Here is a 25,359-nt window from a genome sequence, read left to right on the forward strand (position 1 = left end):
CAGCCCAAAGGTGAAGTTGAAATAGTCATTGGAAAGTAGCAAGGTTCTAGAGGTAAATAGCACATCCATGAAAAGTATATACTGGATCAAATCCCAGCTTTACTACTGATCATAGGACAACTCTGAGTAAGCTACTTCACTGAAATGAGGATTAAAACTCACATGCATGGTTAAACAGGATAGAGAGATCAAAACAGTACCCAGCTCTCAGGAAGTCTGTTAGCTGCTGTCAGTCTATTTGAGACACTGAAAGAAATGTCACCAACAGGCTTATAAGCAGCAGGATGTTCTCACAACTTGAAGGATGAAAAATCCAAGATCAAGGAACTTGCTGTTTTGGTGCTGCCCTGGCTAGTTTTATGTCAATATGACACAAGCTACAGTAATCCTAAAGGAGAGAACTTAAATTGAGAAAATGCCTCCATAAGAGGCAGTATGTAACAGCTACAGGGTCTTTGGTTAGTGATTGATAGGGTTGGGGGGTGTCATTGTGGATGGTCTATCCCTGTGCTGGTGGTCCTGGGCATTGTAAGGAAGCAGACTGAACAAGCCATGATGAGCAAGCCAATAAGCAGTATTCCTCCATGGCCCCTGCATCAGCTTCTGGAGCCATGCACCTACCCTGTAAGAGTTCCTGTCCTGACTCACTTCCTTAAATGATGAACAGTAATATAGAAGCATAAACCAAATAAATTCTTTCTTCCACAAGATGAGTTGGTCATGGTGTTTAATCACACTCTAAGACAGGTGTCTAGGGAAGGCCAGCCTTCTGTATCAAAGTGGCTCCTTTTTATTGTGTTATTTCATGGGGATGGAGCATCCAAAGTCTCTGGGGTCTCTTGTATAAAAATACTAATATTATTCTCAAGGGCAAAGTCCTAACTACATTATAAAGACCCCCACTTCCTAACACTATCGCCTTATAGGGTGCATTACTTTTCTATTAATACGTGGTGGTTTGTATATGCTTGGCCCATGGAGTGGCATGATAAAGAGGTGTGGCCTTGTTGGAATAGATATGTCACTGTGGGTGCGGGCTTAAGACCCTCATCCTAGCTGCCTAGAAGTCAGTATTCTGCTAGCAGCCTTCAGATGAAGATGTAGAACTCTCAGCTCTGCCTGCACCATGCCTGCCTGACCGCTGCCATGCTCCTGCCTTGATGATAATGCACTGAACTTCTGAACCTGTAAGCCAGCCCCAATTAAACAGTGTCCTTTATAAGATTTGCCTTGGTCATGGTGTCTCTTTGCAGCAATGGAAATCCTGAGACAAATACATACATATAATAATATATAATATAATATAACAACATAACAAACATAACATAATATAATATATAGTAATATAATAGTAAACACACGACTAAGGCAACTTGTAGTAGAGTTTGGGCTCTAGAAGGTTAGAATACATGATGGAGGAATGAAGGCTGAGGAACAGGAAACTGAGGGCTTGCAACTTGAATATAAACATGAAGCAGAGAACAGCAACTGGAAACTCATGGGGCTTTTGAAATCTCAAAGCTTGTGCCCAAAGACATACTTCTTCCAACAAGGCCACACCTGCTAAGCCCCACAAACAGCACCACCAACCAACGGTCAAGCATTCAAATTTGTGAGACTATTGAGGACATCTCATTCAATCCACCACAGAAGGTAGGGCTTCAGCAAATGACTGTGGGAACAAAATCAGACTATAGTGGCTACCATTAGAGCTGCTATCACCAGCAATATTGGTACGTGGTTGTGGTGGTTTGAATGAGAACTTGATAGGCTCATACATCTGAATGCTTAGTCCCTGTTTGGTGGGTTGTTGAAGAACAACTAGGAGTTGTGACCTAGTTGAAGGAGGTGGGTTTTAAATTTCAAAAGGCCATGTTATAACAAATCTCTCTCTCTTTCTCTTTCTCTCTCTCTCTCTCTCTCTCTCTCTCTCTCTCTCTCTCTCTCTCTCTCTCTCCTCCCTCCCTCCCCTTCTCTCTCTCTCCTCTCTCCTTACCTCCCTCCCCCTTCTCTCTATCTCTCCCCTCCTGTTTCTCTCTCCCATCCCTCCCCCCTCCCCCTCTCTCTCCCCCTCCCTCCTTCCCCTCTCTGCCTGTCTGTCTGTCTGTCTCTCCCCCCTCCCTCCCCCTTTCCCTCTCCATTCTCTGTTTGTAGATCAGCTGTGGGCTCTCTGCTACTGCTCTAGCACCATTCCTGCCTGCCTGCCTGCCTGCCTGCCTGCCACTACACTCCCCACCATGATGATAATGGACTAGCCCTCTGAAACTATAAACAAGCCTCCAACTAAAACACTTTCTTTTTAAAGTTGCCTTGGTCATGGTGTCTCCTCACAGCAATAATGCAGTAATTAAGACTGTCAGTAATAGCTCTTGCTGCCAAATCTGACAACCTGAGTTCAATCTCTAGAACACACATAGTAGTAGGATTAAACATGGTTCTGTGACCTCTATATATGCACCTTGATCAGCAATCACAGACAAATACTAAGTAAATAAATGTAAAAGTTTTTAATGTAGATTAATGTACATAGCAAACCAACAATGTATCAAAAAGATGATGTCCCATCTAGTGGGATGTGTTCTGAGAAGGCAAAAATGGTTCAACACACACCAATCAGTAAGTGAAATACATCCCACTAACTTAGGACAACGCTATATATTATTGTTTCAATGGTTGCAGAGAAAACGTTTGAAACAATTCAATATGCCTTCATGATAAAAAACTGAGCAGATTAAATATTGGAGAAATACATCTCATCATAATAAATGCTGTATGTGGCAGTCCCATAGTTAACCTCATTCTCACAGGGGTAAAGGCAATGCTTTTCCTGCAAGAATAACCTCGTCACCACTCTTATGCAACAAAATACCAATAAAATACTAGCAAGAGCAATCAGACAAGAAAGAGAATAAAGAGCATCCAAATGGGAAAGGAGAATCATGTGTCCTTGTTTATAGGTGGTACATTGTGAACCCAGAATGCCTAAAATCCACTAAAAACTATTCATACTAATATGCTTAGTAAAGGTGAAGAATATGAAATCAACATGCAAAATCAGTAGCATTTCTACAAACCAATACTTAACTAGGTAGGCTAAATAGATTTCCCTAGACTCATAAAATGTGCACAAATTCATCCCCAGAAGATCTGTATCCTAGAAATGTGAAAAGATTTTGAGTTCTAGATTTAGAAAATGAAGAGCCCTGAAAATGAAAAATAGAAGAGTAAATGCATATGCTACTGTTTTTAAAGATTTTAAGATTGCTTTTAAAAAATGTTGAAAGTAAAAATGATAGCTTATGTATCCCAAGGACCTGAATTTGGACCCTGTCACCTATGTAAAACATTAGGTATGGTGAGCACATCTGTGATCCCTGTACTGGCGAATAGGAGGATCCTGAGGTTGCTGGCAGCTACTATGGCTGAGTTGGTGAGTTCCAGGTTCCATACAGACCCTGTCCCAAACAATTAATAGAGGAAGACACCCAATGCTGATCTCTGCTAACCACATGTAAACAAGTGTGCACACACACACACACACACACACACACACACACACACACGCACACGCACACACACGCATGTGTGTCAGAACATGGTCCAAGAATGATTGTAAGAAAACTCTAAGAAGTAGGCAAGAGCTTTGTGAGCACAATTTCTTCAAAAATACAGAATTATACTTGGGTTATGCTTTCTTGCTCCTCCAGGTATAGGGGATAGGAGTTAAGTTTACCTCGGAGTATTCATTACAACCGGCCATTGTTACATGCCTGTATGCAAAGGCATGTCTTCCACATGTGGCTTGACCTTATGAGGGTACACTTTTGATTCCTCTTAGCCCTCAGAGTAAAAGTGTCTGATACTCAGAATAATGCTGGCTTTATGATATTTTACTTTACCTCATTGATCAGCTCTATTCTCCCAGGTCCCACCACCTCTAGAGTGGTAAGCACATGTGTGTGCATGTAGTCCCTGAGCAGTGAGCCACAAAAGCTATCAAAGCAGTGCCAGGCCCCTCCTTCCCGCCCCAGCCCACGGCTGCCACAATAAAATGTCCCACAGGAGCTGTCCCAAAATGGCAGTACGGGGACATCTTCTCAGCTTGCAGGAGCTGTCACAGGAGCTGTCCACGCTGGCATAGCTCCATTCCAGCCAGTGCAGGGGCAGTCCCAGAGGAGCTGTCTACAGAGACACTAACTCCTCTCCACACCCCACCCACCGCACACCCCAGCAGTCCCATAAAAATGGCACCTGCAGCTGGGAAGGGCTTCCCAGCCTCACCCTCCCATTAGCCTGATGCAGGGAAAAGGAGGTGAAAAAGAGACACCAATCCCTGAGCTTCCCACAAAATTCCACCAATCCGTGAGCAGGAAGCCTGTTGCAAGATATTTCCTACCCATTCACATTGAGGCAGTGAGAGGCCAGTGATTGGAGGGGAGAGAGGAGGAGGAGCTAAGGGAAGTGAGGGGCAGGGGTGGGGGGTGGGGGATGGGGGTAGGGGTGGGAAGGGCTTGGTGGCTGAGACAAGTGGAGCAGAGAAGGAGGTGCAGATATCCAGATGGCTTCAGATGTATTTCTGGTGTTTTGGAGCGGTTAGATAATTGGGATGAGACTTTATCATTGTAAATTGGCATTATATAATTGGCAATTATATAATTTTATAAGTTTTATATACATAATGATATTTGGTTAACTATTCAAGTTTAAGAGTTATGCTTTACCAGATACTTGGAAGGAGTGGTGCAGAGGCTTGGTGGAGCAGTACACCTTAATAATTATTTAACACTACAGAAGCCGACCAATACCTGAACAGAAAAACCCACCAATTCCTGAGCTTCTACCACTTGAAATCCTACCAATCCTCACTCTGAAAATCTCTGTCCTGAAAAGCTCCGCCCCTCAGGAATCCTATACAAGCACTGCCCCTTCCTTCCAGTTCCTTGCTGTCTGCTCCTGGAGACAGAAAACAGCCATCCCTGGATTTGTCCCTCCGGGCCCCAGACCCTCCAGTAAATCTTTCCTGAGATGCTATGCCCTGTGTGACTGGTTGGAAGAAGCCAAGGAAACAAGAAGCAATGAAGAGAGGAAGAGAAAAAGAGAAGAGCAAGAGAAGAAGAGGAGGAGTGGGACTAAGGCTCTCTGAGGCTTTTGAGTTCAAAAAAGAAAACATATAGGAAATGAGTAGCAGAGAAGAAAAATCCAAGTTGAAAACATAAAATCCAACATTTTAAAAAAACAGTGAAACAAAAAAATATTCAAAAAGATCAAAATAATTATAATCCATTAGCCAGACTGATCCAAAGATTCAATAAAACACTATCAAGAAAAACCGCATGAGGTCACTGCAGAATACACAGACATTAAAAACACAAGGATATTTATCAACAGTTTAACCCAATAAACTTGAAAACTTAGACCAACATTTCAGCTGTCCTGAGAAAAGTTTCGAGGTTCATTCTAAAAGTAGAACAGCAAAATATCTATTACAGATGCTGAATTTCTATTACAATCCTCTCAATCAGGAAAACTCCGAGCTCAGAAGTCTCCTGTTATGATTCTACCAAACATTCAGCAAATGATGTCAAAATGATACAAACTCTCCCAAAAGCGAACAGTTGCTAAATTACACTTAAATCAGTGCTACCCTAATGCCAGCACCGGATAAGGAAAGTGTTAAGAAGGGTTGGGGGAAAAAATGCTAAGTGGTTAAGAGCAATTTCTGCTCCTGCAGAGGGCCCGGGTTTGGTTCCACAGGAATCTGAGTAAAATCTTTTTTTTACTAGAATTGACTTGATGCCTCTCGGATCAGGAAGGAGTCTTCCGGGACGGGGATCTACTCATTCTTCTGATAATTTCAGGACTTTCAGTTTGGTAGGTGTCTTTATAGTCTATTCATAATTTTACAAAATAACCAGTAAAGAATTTTGTCCTTTCCTGTTTTACAGATGCAGATGAAAACTGAGACAGCAGTTTCTAACATTGGTTCGCAGTAGTGTTGACTTACATCCTGGCTGCTTTGTTTGGAACGCACACTATGCATAGGCCGGGCAGGCCTGGAATTCACAGAAATCCTCCTGCCTCCGGCTACTGAATTCTGGGATTAAGGCGTGCACTATCTCGCCCGGCTCCCTTATTTCTGAACGGCTACTTTTTCACTACACCTCCTTAACCCTATTTCACATAAGCCTGTTCTGGAGGACACGGGGAAGGAGGAAAAAAACTAGCGCTCGCTCTGGAACTGCTCACGTTCTGCTGGAAGTCACCCACAGCACAAGGCACAAAGACCCGAAGATCTAAGCGAGAGATGGAGCAAAAAGTCAACCTCAGGCTCACTTCACGGCCAGAGCTGCCTTCACCAGCCCGTAGCCGAGCGGCCGCCCTGCGGCCGGCGGAAGGATTGGGGGACTCGGAAGTCGGACTGAGTGCCCAGGCGCGGTGGTGTGGAGCACCCAGCCACCGCCACACGGCAGAGTCTACAGGGTGCACCCGGGATGGCTGGCTCACCGCGAATCCGCACTTTGGCGTCTCCCGGACCGGAAGCCCCTAGACAGGAAACAGGGGCGGAGACAAAGTCACGTGGGAGCCAAAGATGGAGCCCGGGCGAAGGTTGTGGTAGACTCGGGCGCGGGAGGACCTAGGCAAGCACGGGCGGCTGGGGAGGCGACCGTAAGCAGCCGTCATCCTGCCGAGTGGTGAGTAGCTGTGCCAGTGGCGGGAGAGGCGCGGGGTGGCCACGAGGGAGGGGGAGCTGCGTGTGCCGACCCGCCCTTCACTTTCCACCGCCGACGGGAAGACCTGGCTAAATTGAGTTTAAGAATCACTGCCAATTGACAAGATAACCTTGGCTAAGTTTAATTTTCCGATGCTCGGTTTTTATGCAGAAACTTTCGGAAATCCTTGTAATATTTCATGGTGTCTTTGTCTTTGATGGGGATTTATTAACTGAGAAATAATACCAGGAAGAAGAAACAGGACTTGAATCCTGCGATCCTAACCTAAACTTCTAAATCTGCATTGTACTTTCGAGGTTTTTAATTCGAGATTAATTTTTAAGTCGAGATTCATGGAACTTTGCACACACAGCATTTTCCAAATCATTGCTGTATATACAACAGGGTCCTAAGATTTGGTAAGACATTGTTCCACTGTTGTCACAGGTTAAGTACGAATGGTGACCCAAGACAAGTCGATTTATATCAGGTAACTTCTGAGTTTTGGTTTATTGTTACTACTGTTTTATATTTTGAAATAGAGTCTTGGAGTACGTCCAGGAACTCATAACCCTCCTGTCTCAGCTTCCCAATAGTACAGGTTGTCACCACAGGTTACAGACCTTTGCTTTTCCTGTCACCCAGAAGTGTTTTTAAGGAGCCAAGTCTACGCAAAAACTAATCTGCCATTCTACTCTGATACTCATCCTATGTGTGTACTGTGTCTGCATAGGCCAGAAAAGGGCCTGAAGTTACAGGTGTGAGCTTCGATGTGGGTGCTAGGACTTGAACCTGGGTCCTCGAGAGCAGCACATGATCCTAACTCTTCAGCCATCTCTCCAGCCCCAGATTTTATATTTCATCATGTGTGCATACACATGCTATGCCCATTAAGGTAGAAGAGGATTCCAGTTACCTGGAACAAATTACAGGCAGTTGAGCAAACCTATTTTAAGAGCTGGAGACTGAACACTTGTCCTGTGCAATAGTGTTCACTCTCAAGTACTGAGCCACCTTGACACTTACCTTTACAAAGTAGTTACACTTACTTGAAATACAATTTATAGTTCCACCATCAGATGTCACAGCTTTCCTGAATGCTTCCAAATGAAATTATCTAATTTTAACTACCTGTATTCCAATGGCATCGCTATGTGATCTTAGTTTTCCACCTGATGTTTTAATCCAGGTTTACAGGCTGTTGGTTGTCTCATGATGTGAAGTTCTGTCACATCACCCCCTACACACACACACACACACACACACACACACACACACACACACACACACACACGTCTACTTAGCACAAGTTCTTTGGGTTTTGTTTTCCTGTGGTAAGTTTTCATGCAGCTCTGCTGGCCTCAAATTCCAGTATAATCAAGGACAGCCTTGAAATGATCCTGCTGGGCCCACCCCCTCAACTGTTGCCACTACATGCATGTCACCATGTCTGAATTAAATCATTTTGTATTTGTTTCATGCCTGTAGTAATTGCTTAGGAAATCAAGATTGTGGAGTGTCTTAGAAACTTATGCGCTACTTTTCTTGTTCAGGTTTCTGTTATGCTGTATTGGGAGAGGGAAATCTTGTATGCTATATATACATTGACCTTTCAGATCATAAAGTTAATCTATAACTCTTACATAATTATGCAGCTCAGAAGACTTTTTCTAGATATATTTTTCAAATGGGATTTTTGTATGTTTTTTAGGTCCAAGATGGAAAGTCATAAACCAAGTACTAGCAAGGATGATTTAATATTTAATATCATATCCAGAAAAATTAAACAACTTCCAGAACCAGACAGGTAAGATTCCTTAGTATTGTCTTTACCAAAAATGTTGCATAAGATTATTTTAAATTTGAAGGTTTATGTATACCCAAAGGAAACTGAGCTGTATTTTTTGCTTTGATGAAAAACAAAAAACCTTGTGCCAGAATTTTGTGTACTGTGTAACACATTGTGGAAACTGAAATTAGAACTCATCTTTGGAAAAAAACCACCTTTCCATTCAGCTTTTAGGGTGATATAAAACTACAGATCCATTTATAAATAGCATAAAAGACCTTTTCAAGTTACCCTAGCTTCATTGTCTCAATGTATCTCTATATGCTTACCTTTATTAAGAGTACCATGGGATATTTTGTTAGATGGAAGACAGAGAAAAGGATGTTTAAGGATCTTTAAGATGAAAAAGATAATTTAAGCATAATGATATTTAAAAGGTTATATAAAGTACTGTACTGTGCACTTCTATAGGAATATTCCTATACTTCCTTGTCCATGAGAAAGTCTGAGTGGGTTACAGTAAGCTCATGTTGATCTGTGTTTATGCACTTGCGCTGAAGTCAGAGGACAACTGAAGTCTGCTCTCCCCCTTCTGTGTGGGTCCTAGGTATGCAACTCAAAGGTTGTCTGTCAGGTTGATTCTGCCCAGTCATGAGACCAGTAAGAGGAGGAAAGGGAGCTAGTCTAGGAAGAACAGGAACAAGTAATAAAGCCATGATCTGTCATATTTGAGGAAACAAGTGTTATTGAAATATATAGGAGATACCTATAATAGGGTTTCAAGCAGGAAAAAACAGATCCAACTAACTTTACTATTCCAGCCAGTTTGGGTAATAGATTTAAAGTAGGTAAGAGGCACTAGCAAAGTGGGTACAGACAGCCAGGATAGAAGATGTGAAACATGACTGTAGCGAGTTATGCATCTTCAGGTGTGAAGTCACACCAATTCCACTTTTGGTTGGCACTTATGGTCTTACGAGAACCTAACCTGTAACTGAGCAGTAGTTAAGAACTTGATAAATATTAACTGCTGTGTATCCCGTACTACCACACCTACACACCCCCATTTAGTTGTTTCCTGAGATACTTACACAAGGTAGGGGAAGCTGTAAATGACTAGTGTAAGAAACTAAGAAAAGAGTGGGCTCCCAGTGGGATCTTCACCAAATCAGCAAAGAGCACTGGGAACTGAGCTGAAACTCAACTTTAAGGCTTAGCTTGCAAACAATAAAAATGTTTAAAACCACAGCAAATTACAATTTAGTTGGGAGACAACCAAGTGTTCTTTTCAAGTTTCAGCTCCTCCATTTCTGAGCATGGTTAAAATAGGGGCAAGCCCTATTTCATGGCTTTTATAGTAAATATTTGTGAAAGTACTCAAGTTCCCACTTCTTTAACCCCTATAAAATTCAGACTTCTCATATTGGGGCTGTAGTTCTTTAATAGTTTTCTAATTTCCTGAGCTGCCTTGAGACTTCTGAAAACCTCAACTTCAGCCTCTTATGTAGCCAACTATGAGACCCTCCAAAGCAGAATGCAACTTTCCTTGTGTGTGTAGCAACAAGTCACCTTTACATAACTGGTTCTCAGTGAATGAAATGAAAACATGATCTTACACAATGTGTGAGGCTTCAGTAGTGACAATCTAGAAAAGCTTTAAAATAAGCAAAAAATCCAGAACCTAGTGGAGGTGAAAAAATGGGAAGGAAATATACAGCAGTAGACCATACTGCCGCTCACAAAACAAGTAGAGAAAACCAAATGGAGTTGTAAGCTGAAGAGCTTATTCAAATTGTACTATAGAGTTTTAGGTGAACACATAAAACATGTTTTGGCTTAAAATTCATTTACTCAAATTACCAGTTAAATTTTCATCCATGAGCTTCTATAAACTACCTAGTAGTCTCACTGTAATAATAGTACTCAGACTCCTAATCTGGCTATTAATACTTGAGGGAAAAGTAAAAGGAAACACACTAATTCCATACTACTGAAACAGTTGGATATACATCTGAAGTTGTTTATAGGTACAATGGGTTTATAGGTACAATGGGTTTAAGCAGTAATTGATAAATAGTACTACTTTAGAATGTGGTGTGCTTTTTAAGTATTGTGAGAGCTCAAAAGAGCCAGGCATCTTCCTCTTCAGAGCCGTTTCTTCTTATATAATGCAGGGCAAAGTCCTAAATAGTTCTTTACTAAAATTCACAAAATGCATATATAGCTAGTACCAGTGTCTCCTTAAGTATTACCCAAATTCAAAAGCTTTTGGAATAGAAATGTAGATGTGAAGGTATAATTTGTCTTTAGTTTTATGATCCTGTAAGGGCTAAGTTTGTCTGATTCTTCCCAGGGTGCTAAGTTCTATAACATACCAGAATTAGATCTTACCCTAACTGTGGAAACAGGTTATCATTTCCCTCCTCAGGAATCTGCTTGAATACGGATCAGCATATATTGGACTTAATGCTGCTTTTGGGGGCCTAATAGCGAACAGTCTATTTCGGCGAATCTTGAACGTGACACAAGCTCGAATAGCGTCTAGCTTACCAATGGCTGTGATCCCATTTTTGACAGCAAACCTGTCCTACCATAGTTTTGTAAGTTTACCTTTGAGTACAGGTATGTTTTATTATCACCCAAGTTTGTGTAGTACACACTAACCATAGCTTCACTCAGAACTGAAAATATTAGAACCAAGTGTCGGTGGGCTATAATGAAGTACTTAGGGAAGAGTGACTCTTATGTAACAATTGATTCACATTAGGTCTGCTAACCAACCAGAGTGAGTACAACAGCAGTCAGTTCCCTGATCAGAAGCAGCATTCCCATAGTGCTGCCTTTGTTTCTTGTTAATTTACACATTATATGGAAGTTTTCTTTTTTAATCTTTCTTTAAAAGATTTACGTATGGGTGTTTTGTCTGAATGTACATTTGCACACCAGGTAGTGGTGCTGGATCCCATGGACTGGAGTTACAGATAATAGTGAGCTGCCATGTGGGTGCTGGGAATTGAACTCAGCACTTCTACAAGAACAGCCATTGCTTTTAACTGAGTTATTTCTCTAGCCCTGTATGGAAGTTCTTTAAAGTGTGTTGTGGTAATACAGCTCTGTAATCTCTGAAGTACTATGTGCATGTGTAGTATTTAGCAAAAAGAGAAACATTACTGTACCATGTGTCCTGAATCTGTTCTGGATCTGTTTAGATCCTCCTGATTAAAAACAAAAGATACCATCGTAGGAGCCAAGGAAGTCAATTCTGTGTTTTCTCTTAAATACTGATCAAAATTTCAGAGAATCCAGAGTCAAGATTTGTTTTCCTGTTCATCAGTATTTCCTATCCACAGCCTTAATACACACTAAGCATATATTCATACCACCAAGCTATTTGCTTGGTGTCACTGAAAATAAAAATGTGAACCTTATATTCTTTAAGTCACATCTGCTTAATTATCCCTTATTTCCTAGGTGATTTGAACTGTGAAACCTGTACCACGATGCGGGGTGCACTAGTTGGTTTTGTTCTGGGTGGTCTGTACCCTATCCTTTTGGCTATACCCGTGAATGGGGGTCTTGCTGCCAGGTACGACTGTTTTCTTATTTAAAAACCTTCAATTATATGACCACCTAGGAACTCTGAACTTAAAAAATATACCCTCATGTTAAGTCATTTAGACCAAACGCAGTGCTTCCCTCCTCAGAAGTTTTAAAATATTCTGTCATGCTGTGCGCCTCTTGGTGTTTAGTGCAGGTCACTAACCTTTATTTGTATATTAAACACTTGCTACAAAACAAGCCAATGCTTGTGCTGTAAGTCTAGCATAACAGCTGTACCATATAAAAAAATCATTGAGAGTTTACACATTTGTCCTAAAGGAATAAATATGCTATCAGAAAACAGCCACCTATAAGCCTTCCAAAATTCCAGTTACTCTGAATTCTTGTAGCAATCTATTTTGTGTACCTCCATAAGTAAACTAGAGAAAGAGGTACAAAACACCCTAACTATTTAAGACTAAGACACAAAAAAGAATGGCAGTAATCAAAGTGTCTGTGAAACCAGTGAATATATGCCAATAAAAAAAGACTGTATCTATGTTTACAATAAGACTTACTGGATTTGTATGTCTGATCATCAATATGCTTTCTTACAGGTATGAATCAAGCCCCCTACCACAGAGGGGAAACATCTTCAATTACTGGATTACAGTTTCTAAGCCTGTTTTTAGAAAAATGTTATTTCCTACTTTACTTCAGACTGTGTTTGCAGCTTATCTTGGATCTAGACAATACAAACTCCTCATAAAGGCCCTTCAGTTACCTGAACCTGACTTAGAAATTCAATGATTTGAAGCAAATATGTACAACAAAAATAAAATGCTGAAAATAATTTGTCTGCAATATTAAAAATACAGACTTGTAGTTTTTCACAAGATACAACTCTGAACTGCAATTAAAGACTACACACAAAGTGGAACTCCAATAAAAGCTATCAAAGGGGCATAGTTTTGAGGCTGAGAGTATAAATTACTGACAGATTGACTATTTTAACATGCATGAGGCCCTGGGTTTAATCCCTAGCTCAACAAAAATTGAGTAATTTCTCTAGTTTGCCCAATACTGTTTCTTATCCATTCCTAATACCACTCCTTTACACTAAAGCATTTAACTTGTTATAAAACACAAGAAGAAAACACTAACTACATAGCAATTGTCAACACAATCCTCCCAAAGCCAAACAAGAAAGAAAAGCATTTTTTCTTAATTCAGGGTGTTTCCTCATAAAGGATTAATCCCAGCCTATATTCTTGTGCAGCTACAGAATTTAGAAAGTTATTTTTGAAGCTTCTACCTATTATGGGGTGTTTCTGGAGTGATCTATATTCTTCCTAAGTGTTTCATACCTTTCAAACTACTCCTTTTTGGGAACTGGAATGAACACCGCCCAGCAATTTCTGTGATCACAAATACTTGCACTGTTAATGTTATTCACTACTACACAGCTTCTAAGATCATGAAATGTGGACATAGTCTTGGTAAACACATTACTTCTCCATAAAGCAAACTAGTCACCACAGAAGAAAATACCAGAGTCTAAAACCATACTCCACACTAAGTAAGGTTTCATTCGTAGTACATCTAAACTATTTCTCCTAAATACTGTGTCTTGATGATTTAGAAAAGGCAGCTTCGAACGTGTTATATAGACTTTTATTAAAATAAAAAAAAAAGAAAAAAATACCCAGGCATGCCTAGCAATTGGGAAGAAAAGGCAGGGCCATTCTCAGATTTAAGGCTAGCTAGTGATTTCTAGTCCAATGTAAGACCCTTGTTTCCATCATCAAAACTACTAAAATTTTAGTCAAATTTAGCAGTTTTCAGAATGCTGTGATTTGTTCTTCCAAAAAGCACAAGAAATGTGTTCTCTATCCAGTTTTAAGTATAATTATGAAGGAAGGAAGTTTCTAAGAGAAAAGTGTTTACTTACTGTATCTTCCCCTGGGTTAGTTACGTGATTTCTTTGGCTTTCTTTCTGGAGTTCCCAAGATTTTTAATATGCTTTACTTTTAGAACTGCAATGTGAAAATGTGTTTTGTATAATCTGATACAAAGCTGCCCACCTACATTCTCACTTTTACTTAATGCATAATTGATCAAAGTATAAATAATTTATTAAATATAATTACTACATCAGATTTCTTAGGTAATACAGACGGTGTATAATCAACTTAGTAATCCAAAATCCAGTGATATATAACCAATCTGATAAGTGCAAACTGTTTACTATGCTTAAAACTGTCCCAGGACTTTTACTCCTGACACACTGGCTATAAATGTGTTTTATCTTTTCCTTTACAAAGATTCATGAACCTCTTCCCTGTGCTACAGTGAAATCCTCTTTAACTAACAGAAATAGGCAACTAAGCAATAAACACTTAGCCTACTGAAACTGTTCAGAAGGCCAAGTACATGACATGAACTGTGAGTAACATCAAATCCTAAGGACACTTAGTTCTTTTTCTGTAGCTCAGACCTAAGAACAATGCCTCACTGAGGAAAGCAGTTTAAGACTTCTGTCTAGTTAAAGTAGACAGATGGTTAAAAATACTTAGAATCTTGCAGTCTGCTCTGACTAGGCACATGGCTTTAAGAGTATTCAGATTCATTATATCTGTGGGTATATATATTATTCAAGTCCAAACTCTTGTACAGTAAGCCAGAAAGATATAGGAATTTTACTCTTAACAGGATGATACAAAACTTGGGAATACTTGTGCTACAGTAAAATTCAAATTGTTACACTGGCAGATTACACTGTACATAGCTACTGTATCTATGAATTAATTCTTACAAAAACATTATTGTAAAACAGTAAGGGTGGTTGGTTAAATATTGAGCCCACACGTGATGGTATTAAAATTCAAATATGTAAATTCTTAAAGTGGCCTTTTTAATTCCTAAGTAAATAAATGGAGTGGGGGAGAACTAATCCAGAAGCACAGTAAAAATATAAAGGTGGGTCTCAAAACTTAGAATCAACATACGGGGGGGGAAATACAGGCAAATATTACCTATTCAATGTTGATGATCCATTTATTTAGTTAAGAAAAATGACTATATCTGTGAGCTCACAATCTCTACCTTCAAAATACCTCAACCAGGTAACTGCAGAATATTAATACATATTATTAGTGATTTATCCACACTGTTCTGTCAGAGATGTATTCAAGGTCTGTACTATAGGTGCATTAGTCACTTTAAAGATAAGCCTATAGAAATTCCCTTTACTATTTGGCTTTATGGGCACTGAGCATATAGATGAATACAAGAGCAACCTGAATGAATTTTGAGTAAATTAACTACTTCCTATCATCTCCCTCTTCTATCTGCGTATTTCCCAAGTGAACCAAAATATAACTCAATCTAGACCAGATGAAAGATTCATTAGCATATTCCAACAGTAATAGAAAATGATTGGGTTCTAAGTGTTTTACTGAAGAAATTATTACCCCTTATCATCCAGAATATAAAGATCCTTACAGAATACTACAGAAATTTTAACACAGAACAGTAGAAACTATATCATTCGTCGGAAACCTCAACACATTCAACGAGATCAAATACTCAGAACATTGAAGATGCCAAACCCTGGTATTGCATACATGCTCATGATACCCTAAATTTGCATCCACACATTGTCAGAATCACTTCTTCAAGACATACAATCAATGCATCTACTTTAAAACACTAATCTTTCAGTTAAGGACTTTATTCTACTCAGCCAGGTGTCTGTCTTCCAAAGCGGCTCTTTGCATTCCAGCATTCAAACTCTGAGGTTTGTGAGCACTGCTAGCCTACTTATGTCATTCTAACCCACTAAGTCTAATTCCACAAAATGTTCTTGATTGTGTAAAAACCTAATGTTTCTTGATGAAACACTGTAATTCTCTTCTCCAATGGTTACAATTTTTTAAAGTATGCGATAAATTTAGTGTTAACTGCCATGAATGAAAAAAAGAGAGGTGTAATTTTGTTCCAAAATTAACTTAGTCTCATGGATTTCTATTAAGTCTTTCAAGCATTCCAGAGAATCTTTTCATATCTCCATTTCTGGAAAGTGTAATCAGTATAGAAGTAATTTGGGACCTTGGAAATGGCATTCATGTTTTTCAGCAGATGCCAAATTTTTGACCGACATGGCTCCCACAATTACTGTTACCATCAGTCCAGTCAGTTAACAGGTTGTAGGAAAAGATTCGTTTTTGCAGATACTGCTAAGCTGTTTAAAGAGAAGAGAAAGAGATTAATTTAGCGAGTATGAAATGTACAGATATTTAAAATATTTTGAATACTTTGTTGGATATATCAGAGGTGTGACCACATTTTTTAACAAACATACTTTTAAGTATGGTTAAAAAAAGGACAAAAACTTAAGTCACTATGATAAAAATACTATGCCAATATGTGTTAGTCAATTAATGTATGAATATTAACTACCATAGGAAGACTGGTATTTAAAATCTACATTTTTAGGTTTTCTATCATTTTTACACAGGTACAAATTAGGAATAAAACCTGAAACAGTTCCCCAAAAAGTAAACTGTTCTCAACCATCACAGTAAATACACAGAAACCTGAAAATTTCAAAGCAATCTATTTTATATTTCAGAACTCTCTATCAAAATACTAATTATTCACAACACAATTTTCTAAAAATAGTAAGACAACAGTTTTATATTAATTGTAACTTTTTAATTAGCAAGTAGTGAACAGGACACTTAAGATACTGTTTACTACACACTGAAATAAACAACTGCTGTAAATTAAACCCAAACATTTACAGTAAAATGTGCTTACACATAAATATGATCAAATTTATTTAAAGCCCCTGGTAGGTCCTAAATACATGCAGTTACCATGTAAAAACAAGACCATGAGTTGATGCAAAAAATGACAAAAATCACTGTCACCAAAACTAGAAAAGAAACAATGAAATGGAAACAGAAAAGACAGTTACTAAGACATAAGGAACCTAAGAAAGCAGCTTTAAAAATAGGACACTCTATATCTTGCCACTGTCCAGAACCCCTAATTCTCCAAACTGCCATTTATAAAATGACAGTCTAAAACTCTGTACTTGGAATCTCAAAACATCCCAATTCAGAAACTGATTTTCCCCAAGCCCACACTTCAAATGAAGGAAAAGCACTGAGGTTAAGAAAATATTCCACAGAAATGGTATAATTTTCAGGAAAACAAACTTACTGCTTCCAGAATCTATTGATTAAGTCTATATTAACAACAACCATTTTTCCTATTTTTATCCATTACTTTCCAATGTCATGTTAGAGATGAATAAATTCTTTGAGCCCATAACTGAAAGATCAACAAACCTGATTTTATTATGACACCATTATTTTTGTCATCGGTTCTGCACAAAATTATATACAAAGAAATATATACAAAAATGTTCAAGTATTAAATTTCAATTCAAGGCTTCTGTTTCAAAAGCTACATTTAACATACTTCAGAGAGAGCACAAATTAGTCATTTCAAATAAATTTCCAACTACTTTTGGTTTATATATATATGTATATATATATAATTCAGTAGGCACTAAAATCCATGCAGCTGCATTGTGGGGGCTTGTTCCTACCCTTGTAGAAGCAGGTCCATCACTCCAAGTTGTGAGTTTGGCTACTACCCATTCATGCTCAAGTGCAGTAGATAATTTTACAAAATGTGATATACTGAAAAACCAGAGACTAATTTAGGTCTCAAAATCATATTATCTAGCAACAAAACATTTACAGTTAGTTGTGCAAGAACAAGATTCCATTTCCATAACCGAATAACAAAATAAAACATCTTACGTGTAGGATAACTTACATCTTTGGACTGCTGGAAAATACTTAATTATGAACATTTTAAAAATAAAAGACAGCAGAAGCCCTGATATTACCTCTGTTTCCTTATTTCTTATACTACCTTTTAAAATAAAGCAGGAAATGTGGCCAGCAGCTGGTCCCGTCTCTTCTGCCCCAACAGCTGTATCCACTTTAGCACAAAGAAAAACAAGGATGCTAAATACGTATATCCTTTATCAAACAGTGATGTTTCACAAAGAATTTAATGTCTCTTGCATTTTAGAGCATCAGAACAGACACTAGACAAGTGGACAATAAACAATAAACAGTATGTCAAGGGAAGAAAGACTTCCATCTTTGGAAAAAGTATCAATCACCTCATTAATTTAAAAAGGTATTTTTAAGTAGGACAAAAGTTTTAGAAATATGGAGAAAAGATTCTTTGTGAAGCCTCACTTTACATGTTTTTCATTCACATTTCACAACCTTCAATAGCTAATAATCATACAGAAATTTAGCCTAAATTTTAATACAACAAAAATAAATACTTTGAACAATTTCTTCATACTCATAAGTAATTACTGTGCTGGTCCTCAAACATTTCACATCTTCTAATTAAAACACAGAAATCTGATGGGTATGTTAATTTCCAACTTCTCAAGTGATGAAATATTAAGATCTTTAAATAGATTATATTTCTGCATTTTCTACTGAAAACTATAAGGCATTCTTAAGTATTTTAGGAGATTTGTCATCTCCAGAAAAATACCACATTTGCGCATGCCTCAATACTTATTGTCAACCTCTGAAAAGTTGCTCTACAATTGGAATTCCAATTTGCACCTTGTACAACTCGGAACTTCCATTCAACTTCACCTGTTTGACTGTCTCCAAACTGTATCTCTATTAGCAGGTTTCAGTGTACAGTTGGAACCGATGTCATCCAAGGCCATGTCCACACTGGGGACAGAAGAGCTAGGTACACGCAACTCTGAACAAGGGGACACATTTAACAGCTATTTCAACCAAAAGCAACTTAAGTACAGTAATGACCAGCACAAGTCTGTTTCCAGGGTGGACAAGGCCCAAATTAAATTCCCCTCCCACCTTTCAAAAAGAAAAAAAGAAAACAAAAGATCTCACACACACACACACTGAGATGTCTGCCCATTAAAGGAGGCTAAGCAGCAGAGCATGAGCGGTACGTGAAGAGATGGATCCTTACCAGGTTGTGAGGCGGGAACGACTGTTCTGTAACCCCTACAACGGAGCCTGGCAGGAAGGAAATCACCTAAAAAAGAAACTGTCAGAGAGATTTAATAGTCACAGGTTATCATTAGGAGTTGGTTACAGTGTCACATTCATGCTTTTAGCTAAACACTTAAAAGATTTAATATTACTTATTTTTTCCGCCTCTGAAATGCGTCCGGTGCAGATGTCCCACTAAGGTGTTTTACATGGTGTGAGGGAGTAGAAAGGGGTAAACGCGGATAAAGGGCAGATTACTTGACCCTACATTTTAAGAGCAGACGACGCCTTCCGAGCGCACGCCGAGCAGAACTCCACCGACACCTTATCCTTGTCCACATGGAGACACACTCCTCCCGCCGCGTCGTCGTCCTCCGGCAGCTCCTGCGGCGGCTTCCCCACCGGCAGGGCGTAGTCGTGGTCCCCGGCGGGCGAGTCCCTGAAGAGCGAGGTGGTCAGCCGCAGTCCCACGCCGCTCAGCCGGCTCAGCAGGCGAGCCAGTCCGGTCTCGTTGGCTAGGACGGCCCGTAGGTAGCGACTCTCCTCCTGCAGTGCTTGCACGCGTTTGCCCAGCTCCCGATTCTCGGCCCGCAGCTCCTGGTTCTCGGCTGCCAGTCCCCGGACTCGACTCTCCAGCCCCATCACGTACTCCTTCTTCTTGAGCCGATTAAGACGGGCAGCGGCCGCCGCCGCCTTCCGAGGACTCTTGGTCGCCGCCTGGTTGCTGTCGCTGGCGCCACCGCCTCCTCCCGGGGACTTCCTCCGCCTCTTTTCCCCGCTGCCGCGGTCACTGCCGCTGCTGCAGCCTCCGATGCCGTTCAAGAGCCTCTGCAGCAAGTCGGAAAAGCGCTGCATCTCCGCGGCCGCGGTCTCGTCGTCGTCGTCCCCCCGCAACAGGCCGCCGCTCTCCGAGCCTCCGCCGGACGAGGACAGGGGCCCGGGCGAGCTGAGCCCGGGCTCCAGGTGCCAGTCCGGTTGCCGAGGGTCCAGCAGATCGGCCAGCTCCAGCCCGGAGAGAAAGTCCATGTCCTCCGGCTCTTCTTTGGGGACCATAGCGATCGCGTCCTCCTCCTCCTCCTCCATCTTCACTGGCGAGGACGCGGGCGCGCGCACGGCCACGCAGCCGCGGCTCCCCCTCCGGGCCTCCGGCTCGCCCCCGTCCCCGTGAGGTTGCTCGCGGTCAGGCGATCCCGGCCTCGGCGTCCCCGCCCCCGCGGCTGCCCCAGTCGGGCCCCGGGGCGGCGCGCGCGTGGCGGCCGGCTCCTGGCTGTCGCGGTGGCTCGGGAAGTCGCGGCCCGAGGCTGCCAGCAGCTTGGTCAGGCTGTGCCTCATGGGGCTGAGCGGCGGGCCCGGGTAGGCCGCAGCCCCTCAGACCCCGGGCCCCCGCGCGCAGAGCCACGGCGCTGGGCCGACCGTAGGCGCGGGGCAGGTCTGAGTGGCGTCTCGCGGCCGCCCAACCCCCCGCACGAGGCGGGGGGAAGGCAGTGGAAGCGTGAAGCGGCGAAGTCCGCGAGGACTCGGCCGCGCCACCCAGACAGCGGCCTGGCCGGAAGTTACTCTCTCTCCGCACCCCGCCCACCAAAACGCGCTTCTCTCCAGCCAGAGTATCGCGAGATTCCGAGTGCTTTCGAGGTGCGGTAACCCCAGCTTTGCGGTGATGTCATAGGAGCCGCGGCAAAAACAATAAAACCTAAGTCTACACCCCCTGATTCCTCAATCCTACCCAATACCACTCTCCTCAGTCCCATACTTGGCGTCGAGACGTATTTGACATACCTATATAAAAAACTATTTTGTGAACGGTTCTATTTTTGCTGTTTCTCTCTAGACTGCAAGCAAAACAACACGCATAGGGAAATAGTCCCCCCCCCCCCCCGTTATAACAAGAGACTGCCCTTCAAATCTGAATTTTTACCAAATTATGAGAAACGCAGTCACGTACTATAATTAACTCCCCAGGCCACATTCAGAAGTCCTTAGTCTCCGAAAGTGATCTTTCGTAATACTATTACTGCTCTTATTGTCGTTATCACATTTCTATTTTTATCATTTGTTTGTTTTTGCAACAAGGCTCTCTTGCAATATTAGCTGGTTTGCCAGGAGGGGGCGGGTGGTTTGCTTATCTCTCTCTTGTTTTGGCCATGGCACTTACTTAGGCTTTTTCCGTTTTTAAAATACCAGCTTTTTGAAAAGACCAAGTGTTAGTGTTTTGTCTAAGCTCCACCCCACACCTACAAGGCAATAGCCAGGTATGCCCCGCCCCAGAGATCTGGCCCACTATAAGAAGGGCTACGTGCCCCTCCTCTCTCTCTTTTTGCTCTCTGCTCTCCTACATACTCTCACCTCTGCCCCTAGGGCTCTCCCCCGCCACACACTTGGTCATGGCCCGCCTCCACTCCACTTCTCTACTCTCTCTATTCTCTCTCTCTCTCTCTCTCTCTCTCTCTCTCTCTCTCTCTCTCTCTCTCCCCTCTCTCTCTCTCCCTCTCTTTCTCTCTCTCCCACTAACTCCCATCCCCTACTCTGAATAAACTCTATTCTATACCATGCCTGTGTGTGTGTGAGCCCTCAGGGGGCAGAGGTGCCCAGGCTAGGGCCTGCCTGGGCATCCCCTTCCCCATGCCGCTGTGCCACACTCCCCTAACCCCCAATCCTCTCCTTTTTAAGCCCCTTCACTAAGTCTTAAAGAAAACACCACTTCATTTTTAATAAGATTTCATTCATTTTTTTTAATAAAATTCTGGATCTGTGGTTCTGGACTGCTAGTGCTGTTTCTCTAGTTTCATACATACCGCATTTGAGAGCTGAAACGTTTTAAATGCCCTGCAGTATAAGGAAACACTATACCTTAGCACGTGTTTCCCAAAAGAGGCCAATGATGAACTAGAGAGAGGAGAGGTTGGTTGCTTAATAAAGCTGCATGGGAACATAGACACTTATTTTAATTAAGCTCAAAATAAAGTGGGCTTTGTGGCAGTACACACATACACACACATACAACGTTAACTTCTAGGGGTCTTTGTCAGGTTGGTCTCTGCTAATTACAGAGATAAAAGCAGGAAAAGCTTGAACACAGCAGGCAGCTACAAGTAAAAAATTTTTTTAAAGATTTATTTATTATATGTGAGTACACTGTAGCTGTCTTCAGACACACCAGAAGAGAGCGTCAGATCTCATTACGGATGGTTGTGAGCCACCATGTGGTTGCTGGGATTTGAACTCAGGACCTTCCAAAGAAGGTGCAATGAAGAAACATGCAGAGGGGTCAGGGAGTTCAGTGTTCTTGGTGGCCTGGGATCTGCCCCCTCCTCCCATTTTAGATTGATGTATTTAAAGAAAGAGGAACTGACTTGAAGGCCACAGCTTCAGGTAGACATTTCAGGACCAGCTGCCTGGAAGGTGTGGGCAGGAGAAAAGGCCTTGCATGCCTTTGTCACAGGTAGGAGTGGGGAGGAAGAAGCTGGGGTGGCAATCTTATTTACCTGTGTCCCCTTTCCCAGTGTCCCGCCCTGAAACACACTCTACCTGTTCACATGGAAAGTGCTGTCAAGACAGACTCCTGCTCCGGGCAGGGACTAAGAGAGGGTTTATTTTTGTGCTAGAGAGACCTTGGCCCAGAAATGTGACTCAGGATGTCCTGAATGACATATTCCCATTTGGAAATAGTGTCATTAAAGCTACAGAAGAAACAAAGTCATGAATCAGGGCATTTTCCAAAGACAAAGGGAGGCAGACTCAAGCACAGCAGGGAAGTCTCTGCCCTGGTTCTCAGATGTTCTTGGAGAAACTCCAAGCTTCTGAGCTACTGGTTTGGTAAACTTTGACTAAAAATAGCCAAATATAGTTTCACACTGTATAGTTCCCAGCTCTGTGCAATCATGAAGGTGTGGCCAGTCTTTCAACCCTGTGGAATCTTTAACATAGAAATGTTGTGGTGTTTTGATTTGTTTTGTTTTGTTTTGTTTTGTTTTCTGGGAAATTCAGTTCATGATAACACTAGAATAAATTCAGCACCGCCAGAGATATTTCTAGCCTTCCTTCATCTCCAAACTTAATTTACATATCAACAGAGGACCTCAAGTATGTGTTAAGAAAAAAAAAAAAACAATAGAGGTCAGCCACACTGCATGCCTAGTTTGAACCTGACCCTAAAAAGACAGAGGAAGTCTCCTGCCACAAAAACTTTACAATAAAAGGCCAGAACCCTGAGGGGAGGACTCTCCCTCCACCTATCACAGATATGAGCAGTGTTGAGTGTTAGTTTGCTAATGCAAAACAGTGCTCACACATCTCAAGGGGCCATACACTTTGGCTTGCCTTCAGCACCTGTGTCTTGGGACTGAAACAACTAGACGCTTTTACCTAAGTCAAAGCTCAACATCATTGATTGATTACATCTTTATATACTATGAAATTTGACTTACCTAAACACATGCGCATCTGTTTGTGTGTGTGTGTGTGTGAGAGAGAGAGAGAGACTTAAAAGCTTCCCCCAAGAGATTAAGAAGAAGCAGAGAAATTAAAGCAAAAGTGTGTTTCCAAAATATAAGAGAAAAAGCACTCGGAGCAAGAAAATCCTTCCCCAGAAATACTTCTTCCTCTTTCTCACCTCTCCCGAGCATTTCTCCTCTTCTTCCTCCTCCTCCTCCTCTTCTTCTGCCTCCTCTTCACACTCTCCTTCCTCAGCCGTCTTGCTTTTCTGGCTATAGTGATCATTGCAAAAATATTTAGCTAATGTAAAGATGAATTAATAGAAATCCACAACCTATACCAATATAACTATTATTAAAAATTGAGTCTGTACAATTGGAGATTTTTCTATTCACAGACACGTATTCTTCCTTTTTCACATCTTGTGGACAGCGTTCACACTGTTGTACACTCACATGTGAATAGAATTTCATATCGTGGACTTTCCATTATTTTTATTCAATGAGCTCATGCTCATAGCACTGATGTAATGAATTCTTTAAACCTCACTATACTTTGGGCCAAAAAGTGGAGGGGGGGGGCTTCTGAAACTGCCACAGCAAACAGAGTAATGTAGTTCAGTTTAAAACATTCAGTAGTCAGTGTTGATTCAAACTTCAATTGTATGATTCCCAAGTTCTTTATTTTAGGCATTTTTAAGCAAAACACAATTTGGTAAAAAAAAAAAAAAAAAAAAAAAAAAAAAAGTTTCCTGGTTGAAGGACTCAGCAGGATGATGAGGGGGCTTAAAGGGGGTAATATAGGGGGTTAGGTGAGTGTGGCTAGGCGGTGGGGGAAGGTGTCCAGGCGGGCCCTTATCTGGGCACCTCTGCCCCTGAGGGACCACACACACACAGACATGGTATAGAATAGAGTTTATTCAGAATAGGGGATGGGAGTTAGTGGTAGAGAGAAAGAGGGAGAGAGAGAGAGAGAGAGAGAGAGAGAGAGAGAGAGAGAGAGAGAGAGAGAGAGAGAGAGAGAGAGAGAGAGAGAGAGAGAAAGAGAGAGAGTGGAGGCCGGCCATGACCACGTGGGGGGCGGGAGGGGAGAGCCCCAGGGGCAGAGAGGTGAGAGTATGTGGGAGAGCAGAGAGCAAAGAGAGAGAGGAGGGGCAAGTAGCCCCTCTTATAGTGGGCCAGATCTCTGGGGCGGGGCATACCTGGCTATTGCCAGGTAGGTGTGGGGTGGAGCTTAGACAAAACCCCAACACTGGTGATATTAATCAAGTGTATGCAACACTAAGATATAACCACCATGAAACTCTTTGTAAAGTATGCATGAACATTTTTCATAAAGATAGATTGTCTTAGTTAGGGTTTCCACTGCTGTGAAGGGACAACATGACCAGGACAACTCTTAAAAAGGACAACATTTAACAGGGGCTGACTTACACTCTCCAAGGTCAATCCATCATCATCATGCAGGAAGCACAGTGGAGTCCTTTTCCTCTACTGAAGGAACTCAGAGTTCTGCATCTTGAGGAGGAGTGTTTCACAGTCCACCCTAACACTGACACACCTCTTCCAACAAGGCTACACCTACTCCAAGTCACACCCCCTAATAGTGCCAGTCCCTGATCCAAGCATATTCAAACCACCACAACAGATTTTATAGATTGACAGAGAAAAAGAAGCTCAAAATGGGGGTCTAGAGGAGGATCCATTGTGGTCTCTGCCACACAGGGTAAACGTTACTAGGCTATTTGCTCCCAGCTTTCTGGGTGGAAAATAGGTTATGTCTTTTTGAAGAGACAACAATGTGTGTTTAA

At 41.6% G+C, this 25,359-nt stretch overlaps 2 protein-coding genes across 6 annotated transcripts; one reads left to right on the forward strand and one right to left on the reverse strand.

The window, feature by feature from the left end:
• The first annotated feature begins 6,549 nt into the window (after positions 1 to 6,549).
• Positions 6,550 to 12,892, forward strand: Tmem126a (transmembrane protein 126A). Of its 2 annotated transcripts, XM_052158849.1 has the most exons (5): positions 6,550 to 6,692; positions 8,422 to 8,517; positions 10,928 to 11,121; positions 11,971 to 12,085; positions 12,657 to 12,892. In XM_052158849.1, exons 2-5 carry the CDS (start codon positions 8,429 to 8,431, stop codon positions 12,847 to 12,849), a joined length of 591 nt encoding a protein of 196 aa, XP_052014809.1. In that variant the 5' UTR covers positions 6,550 to 6,692; positions 8,422 to 8,428; the 3' UTR covers positions 12,850 to 12,892. The 2 variants fall into 2 exon arrangements, with proteins under 2 accessions (XP_052014809.1, XP_052014817.1); XM_052158857.1 differs by lacking the exon at positions 6,550 to 6,692 and having other exon boundaries at positions 8,430 to 8,517; positions 10,908 to 11,121.
• Positions 12,893 to 13,695: 803 nt separating this feature from the next.
• Positions 13,696 to 20,587, reverse strand: Crebzf (CREB/ATF bZIP transcription factor). 4 transcript variants are annotated; one of them, XM_052158833.1, is made up of 4 exons: positions 19,387 to 20,587; positions 19,096 to 19,173; positions 17,992 to 18,060; positions 13,696 to 16,282 (listed from the first exon to the last, which is right to left on the reverse strand). In XM_052158833.1, exons 1-2 carry the CDS (start codon positions 20,448 to 20,450, stop codon positions 19,158 to 19,160), a joined length of 1,080 nt encoding a protein of 359 aa, XP_052014793.1. In that variant the 5' UTR covers positions 20,451 to 20,587; the 3' UTR covers positions 13,696 to 16,282; positions 17,992 to 18,060; positions 19,096 to 19,157. The 4 variants fall into 4 exon arrangements, with proteins under 4 accessions (XP_052014793.1, XP_052014786.1, XP_052014776.1 ...); XM_052158826.1 differs by having other exon boundaries at positions 17,992 to 19,173; XM_052158816.1 differs by lacking the exon at positions 13,696 to 16,282 and having other exon boundaries at positions 16,734 to 18,060.
• Between the last annotated feature and the right edge of the window lie 4,772 nt (positions 20,588 to 25,359).

The sequence above is a fragment of the Apodemus sylvaticus genome, chromosome 1 (assembly GCF_947179515.1).
Source record: "Apodemus sylvaticus chromosome 1, mApoSyl1.1, whole genome shotgun sequence".
Lineage (NCBI taxonomy): Eukaryota > Metazoa > Chordata > Mammalia > Rodentia > Muridae > Apodemus > Apodemus sylvaticus.

What these genes read in the sequence shown, in the direction of transcription:
- Tmem126a (XM_052158849.1), top strand. Translation starts at nt 8,429, where the DNA reads ATGGAAAGTCATAAACCAAGTACTAGCAAGGATGATTTAATATTTAAT. An exon ending in CAACTTCCAGAACCAGACAG is followed by an intron (nt 8,518 to 10,927) that starts GTAAGATTCCTT and finishes TTCCCTCCTCAG; the next exon opens with GAATCTGCTTGAATACGGAT. An exon ending in AATGGGGGTCTTGCTGCCAG is followed by an intron (nt 12,086 to 12,656) that starts GTACGACTGTTT and finishes GCTTTCTTACAG; the next exon opens with GTATGAATCAAGCCCCCTAC.
- Crebzf (XM_052158833.1), bottom strand. Translation starts at nt 20,450, where the DNA reads ATGAGGCACAGCCTGACCAAGCTGCTGGCAGCCTCGGGCCGCGACTTC.